Source organism: Lissotriton helveticus, chromosome 7 (genome assembly GCF_964261635.1).
Source record: "Lissotriton helveticus chromosome 7, aLisHel1.1, whole genome shotgun sequence".
NCBI classification, from domain to species: domain Eukaryota; kingdom Metazoa; phylum Chordata; class Amphibia; order Caudata; family Salamandridae; genus Lissotriton; species Lissotriton helveticus.
This window is the reverse complement of record NC_136068.1, coordinates 1,747,300,188-1,747,318,687: the sequence shown is the minus strand read 5'-3', so window position 1 is coordinate 1,747,318,687 and position 18,500 is coordinate 1,747,300,188. Positions and strand designations below refer to the sequence as shown.

The 18,500-nt window shown below is 42.1% G+C and overlaps 1 protein-coding gene across 1 annotated transcript in view; it reads right to left on the bottom strand.

Moving 5' to 3' along the window:
• The window catches only part of LOC144770732 (sialic acid-binding Ig-like lectin 13), an 847,291-nt gene that overhangs the window by 39,214 nt on the left and 789,577 nt on the right, over positions 1 to 18,500 (bottom strand). Inside the window, exon 11 of the mRNA XM_078655470.1 lies at positions 10,693 to 10,783. Within this exon, the coding sequence (XP_078511596.1) occupies positions 10,693 to 10,783 (91 nt within the window). The remainder of the gene's footprint in view (positions 1 to 10,692; positions 10,784 to 18,500) is intronic.

Genomic DNA, 18,500 nt, shown 5'->3' with positions numbered 1-18,500 from the left:
CACATACGAAAGTCACTGACATTATTTCTCAAGGTAATGATCTAGCAGATCGCACAGCCAAGCTTACAGCTCAGACTCCAGACACTCAAGTTAATCCGACACAGACACATACTCCAGATCCGACTACATGTATGACAGTTAAGGACCCTACTCAAGATGTCATAGATATCCAGTTACATGCTACTCCCGATGAAATCAAGAAATGGTCTGAACAAGGAGGGGTCCAGACAGATCAAGGATGGGTGACAAAGGGTAGGACCGCATGGTTTCTCCCCGACTCTATGGTTCAAGTCATCATTAATACCGCACATAGTCCAGCACATTTAGGAGAAAAAGCAATGTTAGACAGTATCCAGAACATTTGGTTCAACAAGCATTTACGAGCTGCAGCCAAGCAGAAAGTCCGTACCTGTATGATATGTTGTCAGTTTAATCCAGGTAAAAGTGTCCCGGTGGAACAAGGGGGATTCCAGCCTCCTGACCATCCTTTTGAGGTCCTCCAGATGGATTATATTCAGATGGAGCGATGTCGAGGTTTCAAGTATGTTCTTGTAGTTGTATGCGCTTTGTCCAGATGGACAGAAGCATATCCAGTCCCAGATTACACAGCCGCGACCACTGCCAAGCAGTTGGTTCGTGAATTCTTCCCTCGATATGGACTCCCTAGAGTCGTATATTCTGATAACGGTCAGCCATTCTCATCTGAACTCATGAAGCACGTTTCCCTGTTGTTAGGGTACCAGTGGAAGTTTCATTGTGTACGCCATCCTGAAGCAGCTGGTCTAGTCGAGAGACATAATCAGACTCTGAAAATCCGAATCGCCAAAATATGTAAAGATAAGGGTGTGGACTGGCTAGTAGCTCTGCCAGTTGCTTTGTTTTACATGCGCATGGTCGCACATTCCAGATCAGGTCTGTCCCCGTATGAGGTCGTATTCGGCCGCCCCCCTAACATATGGGGTACTCCTAGACCCCGAAGTATTACTGATGTTTCATGTAATATGCTGACAGATTACCTAGCTTCCTTGATGTCTGCCCTCAACTCATGTCGTTCACAGGTAGCCGCCACATTTCCAGACAATACCGAGGTGGCACCGCATGAAATCGTTCCAGGTTCGATGGTGCTCGTCCGGAACTTCGACAGATCAAGTCCGCTGGAGCCACGTTGGAAGGAGCCCCGTCAGGTCCTCCTCACCACCCGTACAGCTGTGAAATTGGAAGGACGCCGCGGCTGGGTGCATCTTTCGCACGTCAAGAAATTCTACGGATTAAAGCCGGTCTCCAAGAACATTTCCCAGGACTTAAAGACTTGTCAAAACATTGTTCCTAAGGACTGTCCCGCAAATGACATTGATACAACCCCTCCCTTGGTAGAGAAAACTCCGCAGCAGGAGTATAAGCAAAAACTCCGGTCTAGTAAAATAAGTCAGTCAGTTTGATTGTATAAGTCCTCCCCTAGGTGAAACGGTTAGACTGTTTCTGACATGTATAAAATAGACCCCCATAGTGAGAGAGTCAGTCAAAACTCAATTCGATGTATCGTTTTTCTAAGTTTCATATTATTCATCAGCATAATGATTTCCTGCACTAGTTACGCATTTTTCCTGTGTTTTCCAGTTCCTCATGTAAATAAGCATTCTAATGTTACCGTAGAGCACACGTTTAGTGATCTGCCTCCTCACGAATATTCATACCGCCTCGCTATGCGTAACAATACATTTATCCGCATGTTGCATTATTCACACCAGACCAGCAATGCCACTAATTGTTGGGTGTGTGGTCGACTCCCCCCTTTTCAGACGTCAAAGGGAGTTCTGCCACTTTTTCCTTATCCATTTTCACATAATGGTTCGTGTGGAGCATGGTCCACGTTAACGTCATCCTCAACAGATATGTCTTTTCTTAACAGCACATGTTTCCCAGACAAGCAAGGTCTCCCCCACAGAACAGGTTTAGATCTAGAAAATGAAGTGTACAATTTAGGTAACTATTCTTCGAATTTTATGGTCCTGAATGTTCAGTCTGATACTACTCCAGACTCACCTGCTATTTCAGTATTACCAGTCAAAGGCGAATTATGTGTCCGAAATCATGGTTCTGTACACGTAGGACATAGTGATTGTACTACTATTATCAAGTATAGTGACAGTGGGAAATCTATTTTCAAAGCTTCACGTCATTCTTATTTTGTTTGTGGTCAAACTGCATATGTTCGTCTGCCCCTCGATTGGGAGGGAACCTGTTACCTTGCCTTCCTACTGCCACCTGTTTTTCTAGCCCCACCAGACTACCATAGGAATTCCTTCCTAGTACATACCAGACACAAGAGAAATCTCCCGATTGTCGATTATACTGAAACTGCTGCAGAGCAATTCATTGACATTGATAAAGGTGTTTTCCCTTATTTAGGTACAGTTGTAAACAGTAAGCTAATTCGTAGGTTAACAAGAACCCTTGAAGCTGTAGTAGATGAGACTGCCTCCGCTCTAGGTAACTTAACCGAAGAGCAATCCTTTATGAGAATTGTTGTGCTCCAGAATCGTCTCGTCCTTGACGTCATACTGGCCGATAGGGGCGGGGCCTGTAGACTCATCGGATCCAGTTGCTGCATTTTCATTCCAAATAACGCGCCGTCTGTTTATTCAGCTATAACCAGACTTCATAAAATTGCCCATCTGTTACACCAAGATTCAGGCACCTGGACATGGTCCGGTTGGTTCTGGAATATAATTTCTGCATGGGGATGGAAAGTCCTGTCCTTTCTAGGTATTGCAGTAGCGATCATATTCAGCTGCTGCCTCTGTATACAATGTGGCCCTGCGATTTGCGGCATGTGTGCTACCTCTTGTATTCCTAGTCCCAAGCCCCGTTCTAAATCTCGTTCCAAGACAATTCGAGATGAACAAATGGTACTGTATGAAATGATAGATGGTATCATGAGTATTGATGTTTCCTGATGGAAACGTAGTGACAAGGAGGGAATGTGGAAAAGTAAATTTTGTCATGTTCTGTGTCACTACGTGTCATCCATCACATGTTATGTGTGCATGATCAATATGCATATGCATTCCCCATGTCCGATTAAAGACGCAATTATAGTTGTGTCCACCTCTGGTATGTCATTCCCCAGTCCTCATGAGTAATATGAGTATCAGGCCTATGTAAAGTTATGTGGCCACGTTTCTCAGTGTGCACGTTATTTCATTATAAAGTCCCCGTTTCCAGGCCTCAACAGGGCCCGGACATCAGATTCAGCTCCTGTCTCCTGAGCCTCGCTGAGGAGCGACCCAGCCCCCACCTGTATCCTCGACCTTTCACTTACTTCCTGCCTCGCAGTGCCCGGTGCAGCTTGGCTCTGCCTCTGAGTCTGCCAAGACTATGTTATGATTCCAGCTATCAGTTTAGTCCTCCTCTTCTGCATTCCTAAGCTACTGAACTGCATCAATAGTTTCCGTCATTGTCTAGCCTATGCGGCTCCATGTTAAGAGAAATACTGTATTTAATGGTCATTTAATATTCTTCATCACGCACTACATGTAGAATAAATGCATGCTTCAGTCTTAGAGTTCGTTAGCTTTTCCCCTCATGACTTCTAGTTTATATCAACATGTTCCCTAAACATTAGATACCAGATAGGGTTTAGGTACATGTCGCTCCGACCCTCCAGACTTTAGTCTCTGCTCCTAGCACAGAGTTCGTAGCCCCCAGCTTCTCCTAGTAACACGTCATTGCCAGTTTGCGCGCACCACCAGGTTAGAGGTCCCGGCTCCTTAGGTAGCCCCCTCCAATGTTTCCACCCCTTCATGACATATTCTGTTACGTTTGCATCACATGTCTGAGTTACACCTTCTTTTTACTCTTATCTTTCGCGACTGCTACGCGTCATGCCTACTACTCCACCCACTGCTACGCCTACTGCAATGTAATGCTATGTGTTTGCGCTATGTATATATGCTCATGTATTGTTATTAAAAGTTAGCGCGCTCATCCCAGATCCAGCCCCAGCAGCTGCTGGGCCCTGTCATCCTATTCCTATGCAGGTTGTCCTGTTCCTGTCCTTATGCTGTATTAAACCTGCAAAACTCCCACTACCTCGAATCTTGACTCTTATTTATTGAGCTATCTGTTATTCATTCACTCATTCAAAAATAGATCCGATATTATTTATTTATATACCACAATCTCCCCCAACTGCTTTATTAACGGACCCCTCAAATGATCCCCCTACAAAGCGGTGCAGGACAGGCTCGACTATTAATACCAAATAGACTGAAGCCACTCGCGCTACAAAATCAAGGGGTATACAACCTAAAGTCTCCACACTGACTCATGGAATGCCAGCAATGACTCAAACAGTCTGCCCTTACAACCCCCAAATAATGAGGACCTTTGAGCAGAGGCAAGTAAAAGGCAGATTATACTCCTGGACCCAATTCTAACTAAGTTAACTATGATTGAAGAACGACTGGCCAGCTTAATGGCATCCAACACACCTGTCGGGTTTTTTTGAATGATCCCTCCAGAATGCATTCTCCACGCATACCTGCAGACGTATCTCTAGTTCCCCCTAGTGAGGCCCGAGCCCCTTCATCTACACCAACATGAGGCAATACATCTAGCCCCGCTACCCGGGTCTATGGGCTGTCCTCAACAATGAGCGGTCATGTAAATGCGCAAAGGGAGGTTCAAAATCTTAAAGCTATGGCACCAGGGGACATACGCCACCAACCACTCTCATCAGAGGTGGTCTCAAGGCCTCCTTACCAGGCTTCAGGAATATGTGGCACTCTCGCCACCCCTACTGAAGACCGCACAGTTGATCGCACTCCAATAGTACTCCATCTTACGCCAGGAGCCTCCCCTCTGGTATTGGTTCTGGCTAGTGTACCCCCTCTCTGGGACAATCAGCTGGAATCAACGTCACAACTGATGGGGACATGCCTTCATTGGCACTCATACGATCTAAGGAATTCAGAAATTAGTAATCACTACTTGGCAAATAAGATCATCATGGCTAGGAGAGTGGGGTGGGAGGGTAGTTCTCCAAAACAACAGGAGGGGATTGTGTGGTGATAAATGTTAACAACCCACAGGTGGGTCAACTTGTTCGAGCCAATCTCCAGAGGTCTGCCTTTAGGAGCACTAAATGATACCTTTTCTATAGCAACACTTTTATGAACAAGTTGCAAATTCAGGGGAGGGGAATAGTGGTGCGTTAACGTTAGCTCAGCTCCCTACAAGATATGTGGATGGCCCCAATATTTCCCAGGGGGTAAGGTTACAAAATAGATTTGCGCCTCTTTCAGGCTCCTGTGATTGACCAGCATCGTTCTTGGTAGATTAGCCATGCCAGCTAGTCTATCACATGGAACACAGGCAACACCTTCGACCACCTCCACGCAGTGTAACATGGATACAAATAGGATTACCGTAGCATCCTGGAATGTGGCAGGACTTGCCTCTAAAATAGTCTATGAACAGTGGCATAACCTTTGGCACTCCCTGGAGATCAGTTGTTTCTAGGAGACATGGGCTACGGAGCCGGTCTTTGTCCCTGGTTTTCGCACTCTTCATACTCCTGCAGTGCCCTCTATATCAGGCAGAGCGAAGGGGGGACTATTAACCTTGATTTCTAATACCATCCCCATTCAAAAAAAGGCAGGTTGGCTCCCCAAATTTCCATATCCAGCTTCTTTTCCTTGAGCTTAAAAACGAGGGGTCATGGTTTCTAATTAACATCTATAATAATGAATTCAGGTGAAATATGGTACAAGTAGCAGAAGACCTAATCAGGGAGTTAGGGAAAATCACCCGAACTAACAAAAAAGGTACACCCCAGATAATTTGGGTGGGGGATTTTAACACTCACCTATGTACATATACAGAGTCTAAGTAAGGTGTGTGCTTTAACTGATCCTCAGGATAACCCCCTCACATATCTTTCGCACAAGGAATATGGTGATACCCTGAATAGTTTCCGATATTCAAGCAATCTGGGAATAATCAACAACATAAATTCTGTCCAGTTAGGGAAACTTTCAGGCGGGGCACACAACAATTGACTTTATTCGAGTAAAAAAGTGGTCCATTTAGACAATTTGTTTACACCTTATAGTGATCATTGTATCTTCCTTAGTTCCGTAGATCTCCCTTGTAAGGCGAAAGAACATCAACAGGTAGCAGATAATTTATTGTTACTCAGGAAAAGTGGCTACCAGTTAAAATGGGCACAGGTTGAAAAGCTGAATTTTGGCAATGAATAATAGCGCTAGTAAGTGAAGACATACATTGTCTGGCTGAGAGAACAAAGGGGCAGATCTACCAGAAAGTGCAGCAGCGCTGCACCACAAGCCCTTTGGCTGTGCCACGCTGAGGCACTTTCAGAGCACAGGAATGCAACATATCTACAATGATATGTCGCATTCCTGTGCTCTCCCCTGTGCTGGTGCAGAAACAGCTGCCATGGGCAGACGCAGGCCCCCTTGCACCATGGTGCAAGGATGTCTGCGCCATGGGGCGATTGCTTTTGTGAAGGAAGGGGTCCTCTTCCTGCACAAAAGCAATCACTGCAGCCATTTTCCTCTTTCAATGCGTGCTCCATGCACACATTGAAAGAGGGAAAAAACGAGGAGAAATTAAAACATTTCTCCTCGTTTCACTTGGCTACGCCACCCCTATGGTGGTGCAGAAAACTGATGCATTTCTAGGTTTACGATTTCTTGTAAATATGGAAATGCATCAGTGAACATGGGTGTTGCATGGGAACACCCCCAGCAACACCCATGTCCCGCCACTAACACACAAAGTGTTGCGTGAACAGGGGCGATATTTACAAGCACAGGTTAAGTCACACAGGGTGACTTTACCTGTGCTTGTAAATATCCCTTAGCAGGCTGCGCTACCGGTGCATCACGCAATGTGATGAACCGGAGGCGCGTGGGGCTTGTAAATCTGCCCCTATGTCTCCACACTTAGGGTCCCATTATGATGGTGGGCGGATCACCACCGCCTGTGGTGCTCACAGCCGGCCCGGCGGTGGCGATCCGTCCGCCATAAGTCACTGGTTATCCCCCGCCATATTAGTATGGTGGGGGGCACTGCGGCGTACGGAAGGACCGTCCGCCGCTTTTCTGCCGGTTAAAATCTTGACTGGGCGGAAAAGGGACACAATATGGTGGTGGTGTCTCCAAGACACTGCCATCCATATTATGATGTGGCATATTTCATGCCTTTCCATGGCGAAGACTACGCCATGGAAAGGCATGCAGCATTTGCTACGGGGGCCTGTTGTGGGCCCCCTGGGTGGCTGCACTTGGGAGGTACCTATGGTACTGCCCACAATTGTCATGGACAAGGTGGCAGGCACCGTACTGTGCCTGTCACGTTGTGCATGTCAATGCGCAATGGCCATTGACAACATTGTGTCGGACAGTGCTGTGAGCACTGGCCGCTACAATGTTGTGAATGTCGGTTGCCAATCCCAATTGACGGTACGGGACCACCACAACACTGGCAGCCAGTCCCGGCGCGGACAGGAGTCTACCCTCCATCCTCATGGGGACCTAAGTTACCCATTTTAAAGTACTTTTAACAAAAGTAAAAATGGCACTTACTCGCACCAAACCTCTGAAATCTAATCAAAACAGAGGTTGGTTCAATCATGAATGTTCTACAGCAAGGACCACACTCATGTATGAAGGCTCTCAAAGCCCACAGCAGAGACCCAGCAGGGTTCAAATTGTTGTGGAGTAATTATAAACCTTTTAGGGAAATAAGAAAGAAGGATATAAGAGAGAAGGCCTGAAATGACTTGGAGTAAGCTGCAAACTCAGGAAGCAGCAGGGAGTTCTGGAGAGTCATAAATGCCCCTTATTTTAAGTATTCTAAGGATCCCTCATTGGACTCTCATGTAGATGAAGTGGCTCATTTTGAAATCATTTTTGGTTCCAACAACACGTCACCCATACTTCTTGCTGATTCAGATGTAATTCCATCAGGCTGTCTGAAAGTTTCACTATCGGAAGCCAGAAAAGGGTTGGAGTCTTGGCCACCAGGGAAAGCACTGGGCCCTGCTGGGGTCCGGATATATCTTTTCCAGTAGAATTCTGATTTGTGAGTCCCACTACTAACAAACATGTTCAATAGAATAGCAGATGAGGGCCCTCCACCATCCTGGAACCAGAGTGCAACTGTTCCCATCTATAAGAAAGGGGATAGGTGCTCCTCAAAGACCTACTATCCCATCTTCCTTCTGGATATCACCGCAAATCGTATGGGCTGGCTCCTATTATCCAAATTGAAGAACTGGCCCGAAGAAAATAACATACTGATGCAAGCACAATATGGATTCCAGAAGGAAAAGGGGACGGTGGACCAATGTCTTAATTTGTCACTCTGTATTGATAAATACACTAAAGTGAAAGGGGGAGGATCTATATGGCATTTATGGACCTCTCGGCGGCCTTTAACTGCGTTTTCCACCAGAAGTTGTGGCCTATGCTGGAAGAGACGGGGTTGACCCACTAATACGCCGCTTCCTCCGCCAGTTATACGCCAATGCATCTTCCTCTGTTCAGTGTGGCGCAAATGGGGAATGTACACTCCCATTTAAAATCGAGAGAGAGTTCGGCAGGGCTGTGTCCTGGCCGAACTCAAAGAAACTCAAAGTGGTAGACTGCTTTTCCTACCTAGGGGTCCCATTTAAGAACCACTGTCCTCGAGGACGCGAGAAGGAAGACTTCTATAGAGGAGATAATCAATTGTGCCCAAATCGGCACATGACAGCAACACTGCTACCGTTACATGCATCTTTCTGATTCAAGAAGGAAGGATACCCCTCAGGCATATAGAAGGGAAATTCTTAAAACTCTACTCATTAAACAAGTTGGTGACCTCATGGTCCAGGAGATATCCGCCTTTCCAGGATTGGGAATCCCACGAAGACTGCTTGATTGGAGAAATTACGTTACAGTTTCAAGATATAAAGATAAGCCCTGAAGAAGCCCGTGTTGGGCGAAACGCGTAGGCTGTGGATTATATGAATCAAAATAAAAGCATTGAAATCTACGTCTTCTGTTTGGAGATTCTTCACTCCTGCTATCTATTTATATACTATGCATGGCATTTGAAGCTAGAATTTGTATTGTACACGTTGCCTCTCCACATGTGTAAAAAAAGTTTGATGAAAAGTTAAAACCAACATAGGTGGCTGGTCTTAGGAGGTGGGCAATAGTGTGTATGGTTGCTAGAACCAAGGAACGGTTTTAAAACTGTTAGTTAGTGCGGCAATAATCCCTGCCACCTGGTTCTGTATTGTAGCTATTAGCTTTGCTCACCATAGATTTATTCTATTGCATTTCCGACTGAACTATATTCCTCTGATGCTAGCCTACCCAGTGAGGAAGTTTAAACCCTCAGATGTGCCCCTGTGACAATCATTCACACCAATTGGACTTACACATAGGTTTATTCTGCAAGTTTTATCATACTGAAAGGAAAACTTTTATCCTCCCGATTTTAAGGCATCACAATTTCACTCAATGTAGGGTGGCATTGTATTTTCTAAAGGCACTTTATGACCCTTTTATTTGCCTCTGTAGCATGTTTTTGTTGGCATGCTTGAGAAGGAGGAAGAACTGGGATTCCCTAATTTAAATGTTGGGGGCCTTAGTTATTGGAATTGTTCAAAGTGCACAGTTGCTCCTATTCATGATTTTAAATAATACTTATTACTGGTAGACCCTCCCTTCGAAATTAATGATTCTGAAATTACTTTAAATGTTTTAACTGTGGTTTTATATGGGTCTATTCTTATAATACTGTGTTATAGTTTATTTGATGAATTGATGCTTTTATAATTTGTTTAAACAATCAATCAATCAAATAATCAATCAATACAAGAGATCGAATAAAAAGATTTTGAAAGTTTAAAGAGTCTGGTCAGACAAATGAGATCACTAAAAGAGGCCAGAAAGTCAAGTCACAATGCGCAGTGCCAGCTTAACCATGGTGGCTGATAGGGTTGCTAGCCAGGCCCTTCAAGTAAACATGGGAAAGCAAGTCCTCTTTTAAGATTAGGCATGGCAAACTGTGTAGTGATATTTAAGTCTAGCACCACCACCCTGTGGTCTGCCTCTCATATGGAGCAAGACAGAAATTTTATCAGAAGTATGGTCCGTCAGTCACTCAAAGTAATAAAAACATAAGGGATTTTCAGCTCGCCCAGCAGCGAAACAATTCTGGTAGTTACGTCAACACATGTACCAATGACCTGATCTCAACTCAATATAAAATCACTTTTCTAAAAACCTAATCTGATGGCCCAGCTTCTTTACTGAAGGGCAGATTGGAATGTTAACCTTAACACCACTTTATGAAATGATCCTCTCGTTTCCGCTGGGGAGTTGGGTTACATTTCCATGCCCACTTAATTTACAACAGCCTATGTTTATTTAGATATATTTTTGATAGATATTTTGATGAGTGTAGTTCAGACCCTGTATTGTTGTAGATCAGACGTCGGAAGTTATGACAGCCCTCATTGTCAATGAAAACATACGTTTACACAACAAAAGCACACACAAATAAAATAATGGTTAGATCAGAATGGTCACGGAATAGGCCCAAAACATAATCTCTGTATTCATTAGCTTAAAGCCGTCATAGGGACTGTACCTTACACACAGCACGTACCTTTGGGGTCTTGTTAATGTTACTGTAGATAACTGTGCTGTCACCGACTGCTTCCATGTTATCACTGGACTCAATGCTGGCATTCTTTGTCCTGCATTAAAAAAGTCCTCACATGTAATATTCACCTCATTTCAATTCATCTATAACTGATAATGCAGGACTTCTTAAAGTGTTTAACTCAGTATGCACAAGTGTGTTCTTACATAACAGTATCAATGAATCTAGAAGAAAGGTTTTTTTTTAACTTAAAACACGGTCTAACCTTGGACGCATGAGCGTTTCTATGCACTGGCATGCATGTTTAACTGAAGTGAGCGCTGACTGTGAGAACATAGAACAGAGTCTAATGGACATGTTAATGAGTTTGTATGTGCATACATGAGTGTTTGAATTTGAACAAGTATGGTGATTTGTGTGAAAAATCATAAATGTATAACTGCACACACATTTGGGTTTGTGATCTTATGCATGATTGATTTCATGTTTGCATGCACATGCACAAGAGTTTCAAAGACCGGGTCAGGTGACATCCCAGTTAGAGCTATCATCAACCACTCCCTAAATGTCCATAAAGTGCTGTAAAAATGTATAGAAAAGTATAAATACATTTCTCTACCTATTTTCATTTTTTAAAAGTGGTAATAATTAGGGAACAACAAGAAAATCTATTATTTACCTATGTAAGGGACTAACCCACAAGGCAGACAAAGTGGCCTGATAACTACTTGGCTGCCTTTTATGTTTAGCAAATGCAGGCATTAGGCAATCAGATACTGCCTTCTCATCTGTATGTGGCGCAGTATACCATGAAGTTACCACGGTATACCATGGCACATTTAATAACTAAGCATTTTAACACCTATAACTACTTACACTATTTACACCTACTACCCAAAAATTACCAATAACACCTCATAATCTATATTTCTGCCACATTATATCTGAATCCATTCACCCACTTTCATGGTAAGTCTAGTTCAAGCACCGCACTCAACTCTACGTCACTCCATTCTATGCCACTCAACTCTACGCCACTCCACCAGATGCTATTACACTCTACGTCACTCCAGAATACACCACTCCACTCTACGCTAATCCACTGTGCGCCACTTCAGTCTACCCCACTCCACTCTATGCCACTCCACTCTACAGCACTCCACGGTATGCTATGACACTGTACACCACTACATTGTACAAAACTCCAGTCAATGCCACTCCAAAGTACGCTCCTATTCCTCTGCTCTGCACGCAACTTCACTCCTTGACACTACACTGTACGATCTTCCACTCTTTGCCACTCCACTCTAGGGCACTCTACTCAGCAGTAGTCCACTGTACACCACTACACCTTACCTCACAACACTCTATGGCGGTGCTGAGACAGAATATCGACTTGGAAATGTCAACTTACACAAATATAGAGTTGGAAATATTGTGATTCTGAAATATTGACAGCAAGTACATCGTGGTCAAGAATATCAAATATAAGGTAAGAAATATTGTTTTTAATATTAAATAAGTCATTAATATTGTTAGCAAAAATATAAATGTTTAAAATATCGATTTTTTCATTAGTGTTATGTATTTTAGTTTATGTTTTACATGTATGTGATGCATGTTTTTTGTATAAATATTGTTTATATTTTTTAATATATGCATTTTGCATTATTTAGTTCTGTAGTGAGTTGTGGGTTGATAGGGAAATAGTGTGGTAAGCAATTTAATTCTAATGAATAAATGAATATTTTGATTTATTCAATTTTGATTTTATAGCAATTGTGGGAAATAATGTATTTGTAATTACTTATTAATTGGTTGTTAATTAATGTTAATTAGTTATTTCATAATTAATTATGGTAATTGTGTAATTTTTCTTAGGTGTGGGTTGTGGGGTTTATAGGGGTAAAGGGTGGGAAGTTATTTATTTTTGATTAATTAATAAATAGTTGTTAATTTATAATAATTACTTGATTGAAAATTAATTATGGAATTTGTGTAATTCATTTTAGGTGTGGGTTGTGGGGTTTATAGGGGTAAAGGGTGGGAATTAGTTATTGTTTAATTATTAAAAATTAGTTGAGCATTAATATTAATTATTAATTTATATTTAAATAGGGTATTTGTTTATATTTTTGTGCGCGGATTTTATTGTTATGGGGTACAGAGTGGGAAGTAAATTAATTTGACTTACTTTATAATTAGTTGTTAAATACAAGTAGTTTTGTAATTGTAAATATTTTTTTATAGTTTCATTATTAAGTCTGGTCTGTGGGGATTACAGGGTTAAAGTGAGGGAAGGTAAAATATGTTTAATATTTTATTTTTAATTAACAATATTTCTTTAATTGGTAATTAATTATGTTAATTGAGGAAGTATTTTTTTAATTTAGATGTATGTTGTGAATTGTTTGGTGTTATAGGATAGGAAATAAAATAATTAATATGGTTTCTAAATTATGTTTAATTAGAAATATTTGTTTGGAAATTATTTTTTATTTTATTATATATAATACTGATAGGTATATGTTATATGTATTTAACATTATAATAATTTCCTTCAACTTTTTTAATATTAAATATATTTGTATTTGAATGTTTAACATACTTATATATTTTGTAATTGATTTTGTTTTTTCAAATATTTTTATTGTTGTTAAAATGTAGTTTGTTTTTAATTTTGAACTGACTGGAGTGAGAATATTACTTGTTATTCCTCTGAAATCCAACACTTTCCCTACTATTGCTCTCACTGGAGTGGAAATAGTAATTTTTACCCCTCTGCTATCCAACACTTTACCTACTGTTGCACTCATTGGAGTGGTAACAATAATTTTTACACCTCCGCGATCCAACACTTTCCCTACTGTTGCTCTCCCTGGAGTTGGAATTGTAATTTTTACCCCTCTGCCATCCTACACTTTCCCTATTGTTGCTCTTACTGGAGTGGGAATAGTAATTTTTACCCCTCTGCTATCCAACACTTTCCCTACTCACTGGAGAGGGAAATTTAAGTTCGAAGATTTTTAAATAGTTTAATGTTTTAATATATAATAGAAAGCTTGTTTTATTAGATTTTATGTTAAGGCAGTGGGCCCCAAGTTTTTTTGCAGTAGTAAAGTAGCTTCCCTCTGTTATTGTTCACTTGTATTTTGTATTTGTTATTAGGACACTTATAGTACTCATCGGGGAGGAAGGTGGTGGGGGGTCTTCAGAGCCCCGGAGTGGGGGGGAGGTGTTCTCTCAATGCTGTCAGTTAGCAACAGCAGGGAAAGAGGATGATTGCTTTTTGTAGGTACGGGGACTATAATCTGGGTTGGTGATGGGCAGAGAATGGCAGCTGTTGGCTCCATGGTGATCTGGTGTAGCAGCAAGGGGGTGTTTGGGGAGGGAGGGACTTAAACAGTCGCATATTAGTTAAAATAGCATTTGTATTACTGGTAGAGCAAAAGGGGGAGTTTGACGGAACAAGGGGGGAGACAACTGTATTAAGTTTACAAAGATTGTGTAATGCCTGAGTTTGAATATATGCGCTGGGATTTGTCGGGGCTTAATCAGGCCAGAAAACGGATATTAGTAGTGGAGGAACTCTGTGTATTTAAACCTCATATATTGGCTCTCACTGAGACTCCTGTAGCTTTACAAGGATAGATACCAGCTTAAACAACTAGGCATGGATATACTTGTGTGTGCCTCACTGGCGATCTTCATTCGAGGGGTAGCCATATTGAAATCTAATAATTGTAGAGCAACAGTATTGCGCACATTAGCTGATACTGAGGGGAGATGGGCAATCGTTCAACTACTGATCCACGGGCATAAGACTAAAATATGTGTGGTGTATGGCCAAAATACAGACTGTCCTGAGGTTATTTACCACTTAGGCTCTGAACTACTCGACAGGGCTGGTGATTTGATTGTCATGGGGGATTTTAAATGTATTATTGACAAGAAGATTGATACCACTAACACTGCAGTCCGGGCTAGAATGGGCAGGACTAGGGCTGCTATTTTAGAACTCCTACATAGGCATTGATTGGAAGATGCGTGGAGGAAACTATTTCCAACAATTCCAGGGCATACATTTTATTCATACCCACATAAACATTATTCTTGAATTGATATGATATTTATTAGTAGAATAATGTTGGAAAAAACATTAATAGCGTTTTATTTATATGGCAAATAAACATCTAGCAGACAAACTACTCTGGATTATATTCAGGAGAGAGCGATACCTGTTCTTACTATGGGGGACAATGAGTCTTTCCAGACAGATATCGAGCTCGGAGACCTTGGAGGAGGCAATTAGCGCTTTACTACCAGGCAAAGCCGTTGACGAGGATACTATTCTATTGGAATTCTATAAAAAATGTAAGGATATCCTGCCACCTGTCCCTTTTACATTATTTAGCAATAATATTTATGGGGAAGATGTTCCTTCCTCTTGGAATGTTACTAACATTATTGTATTCCTTAAGAAAGGTCAAGTTGGTTAAAGATATGAGTTTGCATCTCCCTATTTCATTAATTAATTCTGATGATAACAAAAAACTAAAATGTTGGCCTTGCGGCTTGCCCCTCTCATACATCAGTTAGTTTCAGAACAACAGCATGGGTGTGTCCCAGGTAGAGACACAGCAGCCTACATCGAGACAGCTATTGCTACATTCGATATTTCTGGAGAATTAGATCAACATATAGGGATGGTGATGCTAGATACAGAAAAGGCCTTTGACCAAGTTGCCCGGGGAGCGCTTTGGCCAATCATCTCATCATTCGGCCGTGGTCAGAGGTTTATTTCCACGGTACAAAAACTTATAGTAAGCCGACAGCTGCTGACAAGTTAAATGGCCTTTCTTCTGTTCATTCTTTAGTGCAAAGGGGTACACGGCAGGGCTGTCCGCTATCCCCATTGTTGTTTGCTTTGTACATTGAGCCTTTCATAAGACACTTGCGGCATAATGTTAAAATTTCTCCAGTGTCTCTTAGTGGATAGGTATTTAAATTAACAGCTTAAGCGGACAACATTGCTATTTTTTCCTCTAACCCGGTTGATGCTATAGTAGAAATAACATGAGAGGCACATCGTTTTGGCTCTTTTTCCAGCTACAAATTGAATCTGAATAAGACCCAGACAATATTAAATTTTCAACCTGATGCACCCCCATCAGCACTAGGGATTACAACAACAGCAACATATCTGGGAGTCTAGTCTGTCTTAGTAGTCGAGTGGGCGGAGTGGTCGCTCTGAACTATGAGCCATTACTTGAAAATGTTTTGCTAAAAATGCGTAGTTGGCACCGGCTCCCTCTTTGTATATATGGCAGGTGCAATACAGTGAAATTAATATTCTACCACATTTTATGTCCCCTGGACATTTTTTAAGTGCTTAGATAGTGTTGTTGGCAGTTTTATATGAGGTTACAGGCGTGCAAGGAGAGTTCTCAGCTATATTTAAACTACTGTATAAACACTGCCGGTTTAAGCTTCCAGATTTTAAACTTTACTTTTGGGCCTCTTTTGTTGGACAAATTCGTAGTTTGCTCTGCGGGCCTGACACAGGCACGGCTTGGCTGTCTTATCAATTGGCCTGTGGACCAATTACTGGGTTTTTGCTGTATACATCAGCTGACCCCAATTACTGTAAGCGGGTTAGGTTCAAGATAATTAAAGAGATAACAGGGTGTCGCAAGACATCTGTAAGGAATAATCTCTGCCAGTGATGCATCAGTATACGATGATGTGGGGTAATCCTATACTACCCGATATTTTTAATGATTATATAGGCAGATGTTGGCAACTTAAGGGTATTTCTCAACTTGGTCAGCTTTATGACGGACAAGGGTTTCGATGTTTTATAGTCCTAAAAGAAGAGTTTGGGCTCCCACAAAGTACATGTTTTAAATATCTGCAAGTAAGGGACTTTCCCCTATGGGGGCAGAGGATACTAGAGATGGTAAGTCCCTCTGAAATACTATCTGAATTTTTCAAGACCACAGGCAGAGAAGCCATCGGCATAGTATATCAGAAATTATTAGCAGCCACTTACGACGACTGTATTCAGGTAGCCATTACAGGTATGGGGTGACCCAAAAAAGTCTGTGGACCTGGGTAACGTACGGTATAGAAAACAATGGTCCTCAAACCAACCAATTAGACATATGACATTCGTTCATTGTATTTCTAAGTCGGGAGCTAAGAATCAAGCTAGGGCTCCTTTTAGACCCAAAATTGTCCTACCATATACTTTTTTAGTTTTGTACATACATCTATATACAAACGAAAACATCAATTTAAAAAAAAAATTCAAAATATAAGAGAGGATGTGCGTAGACTTCAATTGATAAGTCAGCAGTATAAATGTATTTTTCATTCTAAAATCATATGCATTTATCAATGATAATAACGCTGGTTGCTCCAAAGGGAACGTGCAATAAAAAAGTGCTTGAGGCCTACAAGTAAGAAACGAGCCCGCTATTTTTCTAGAAAATCCAAAGTTAAAAGAAAATTTCAGTTTTGTCTCTAATAATTGTTCCAGGCACTGGATGGTGCTTGGGATAGAGACAGCGGTAGAAGAAGTACAACGTCTAATGACATTTACGATAAGGCACTGGCCAATTCAAAGGAGGCACTTGAAGGGCTGACAAAGACCATAGAGGAGTTTGACTTGTACTCCCAGTCTTTCAAACTAGATAAACTAGCAAAAGACGTAAGCCTATACGACAAAAAAGTGACATACCCTTACCTCCAAGAAGGTTACAACACAAGGGAGACACAGGGGAAGGAGAGGGTTTAGGAAGTACACTACTTTCTCTAACTCCTCAGCCTGTGGATCAGAGAGCGACACAGATAGAGCAGGATCGAGCAACCCCACCCCCAGCATAGGAAATACATACACAGAACAGCCCCATTTTTTAACAGAGGGACTATGGTGGGTACACCGAGGCTGGGGACGCCCCTGAGGCAGATTCAGGGAAACAAGAGAATCCAACTACAGCAGAGGAGGGAGGGGACGACAGAGGAAATCCATCCACTTCCAACAGGACAATCATGGGGACATACAAACCTGCCACCAGCACTACAGGTGGTAACATATGCCAGAGACAATCCAGTGGTCAATCTCTCTAACTATACACTCTCGTTAGATGAACAAAAAATCCGGGAAAAGGGACTTTCTTTCGTCCCTACAGCCAAGCCCAATCAATTTAATCTCAAGGTAGAACTTCACCAGTTCTTTAGAAAGATAAGGTTGAAACACTACTTCCAACAAATTCCCTTACCTTGCTCCCGGAATCGTGCCTTCTAGACGTCCACCATATCTAATCGTATTGTTGTGTCCGCAGTAAGTTTTGCAGCAGCCGAAGTGTGACATTCGGGACCCCCAGAGTAATCTAGCATTGGAACCAATATGCAGTTAAAGTCGCCCCTCACTAAGAGCGGGAGCCCAGCCTCGACACTCGGGGATGTGAAAAGAGAGATGTAGAAGTGGGGGTTGTCATAATTAGGACCATACATGTTGATAACCCGCAAGTCAAGGCCTTCCTCCCTACACCTGGAGATAATGTACCTACCCTTTGAGTCAGTCACCTCCGGGTCTATTTCAAATCCGTTTTTCGCGTTTACCCATGTAAGCACCCCTCTGGCATGGGAAGTGAACCCCAATGCATGGAACAAGCCCTGCAGCATTTTCTGTGTATAATATCATGCTAGCCACTGGCAGGTGACTTTCTTGGAGTAGTGCTATGTCATTTAAGATAATCAATTACATTTCAAAGTCAGTCCCACTGTGTCCATCCCATCCAACAGAT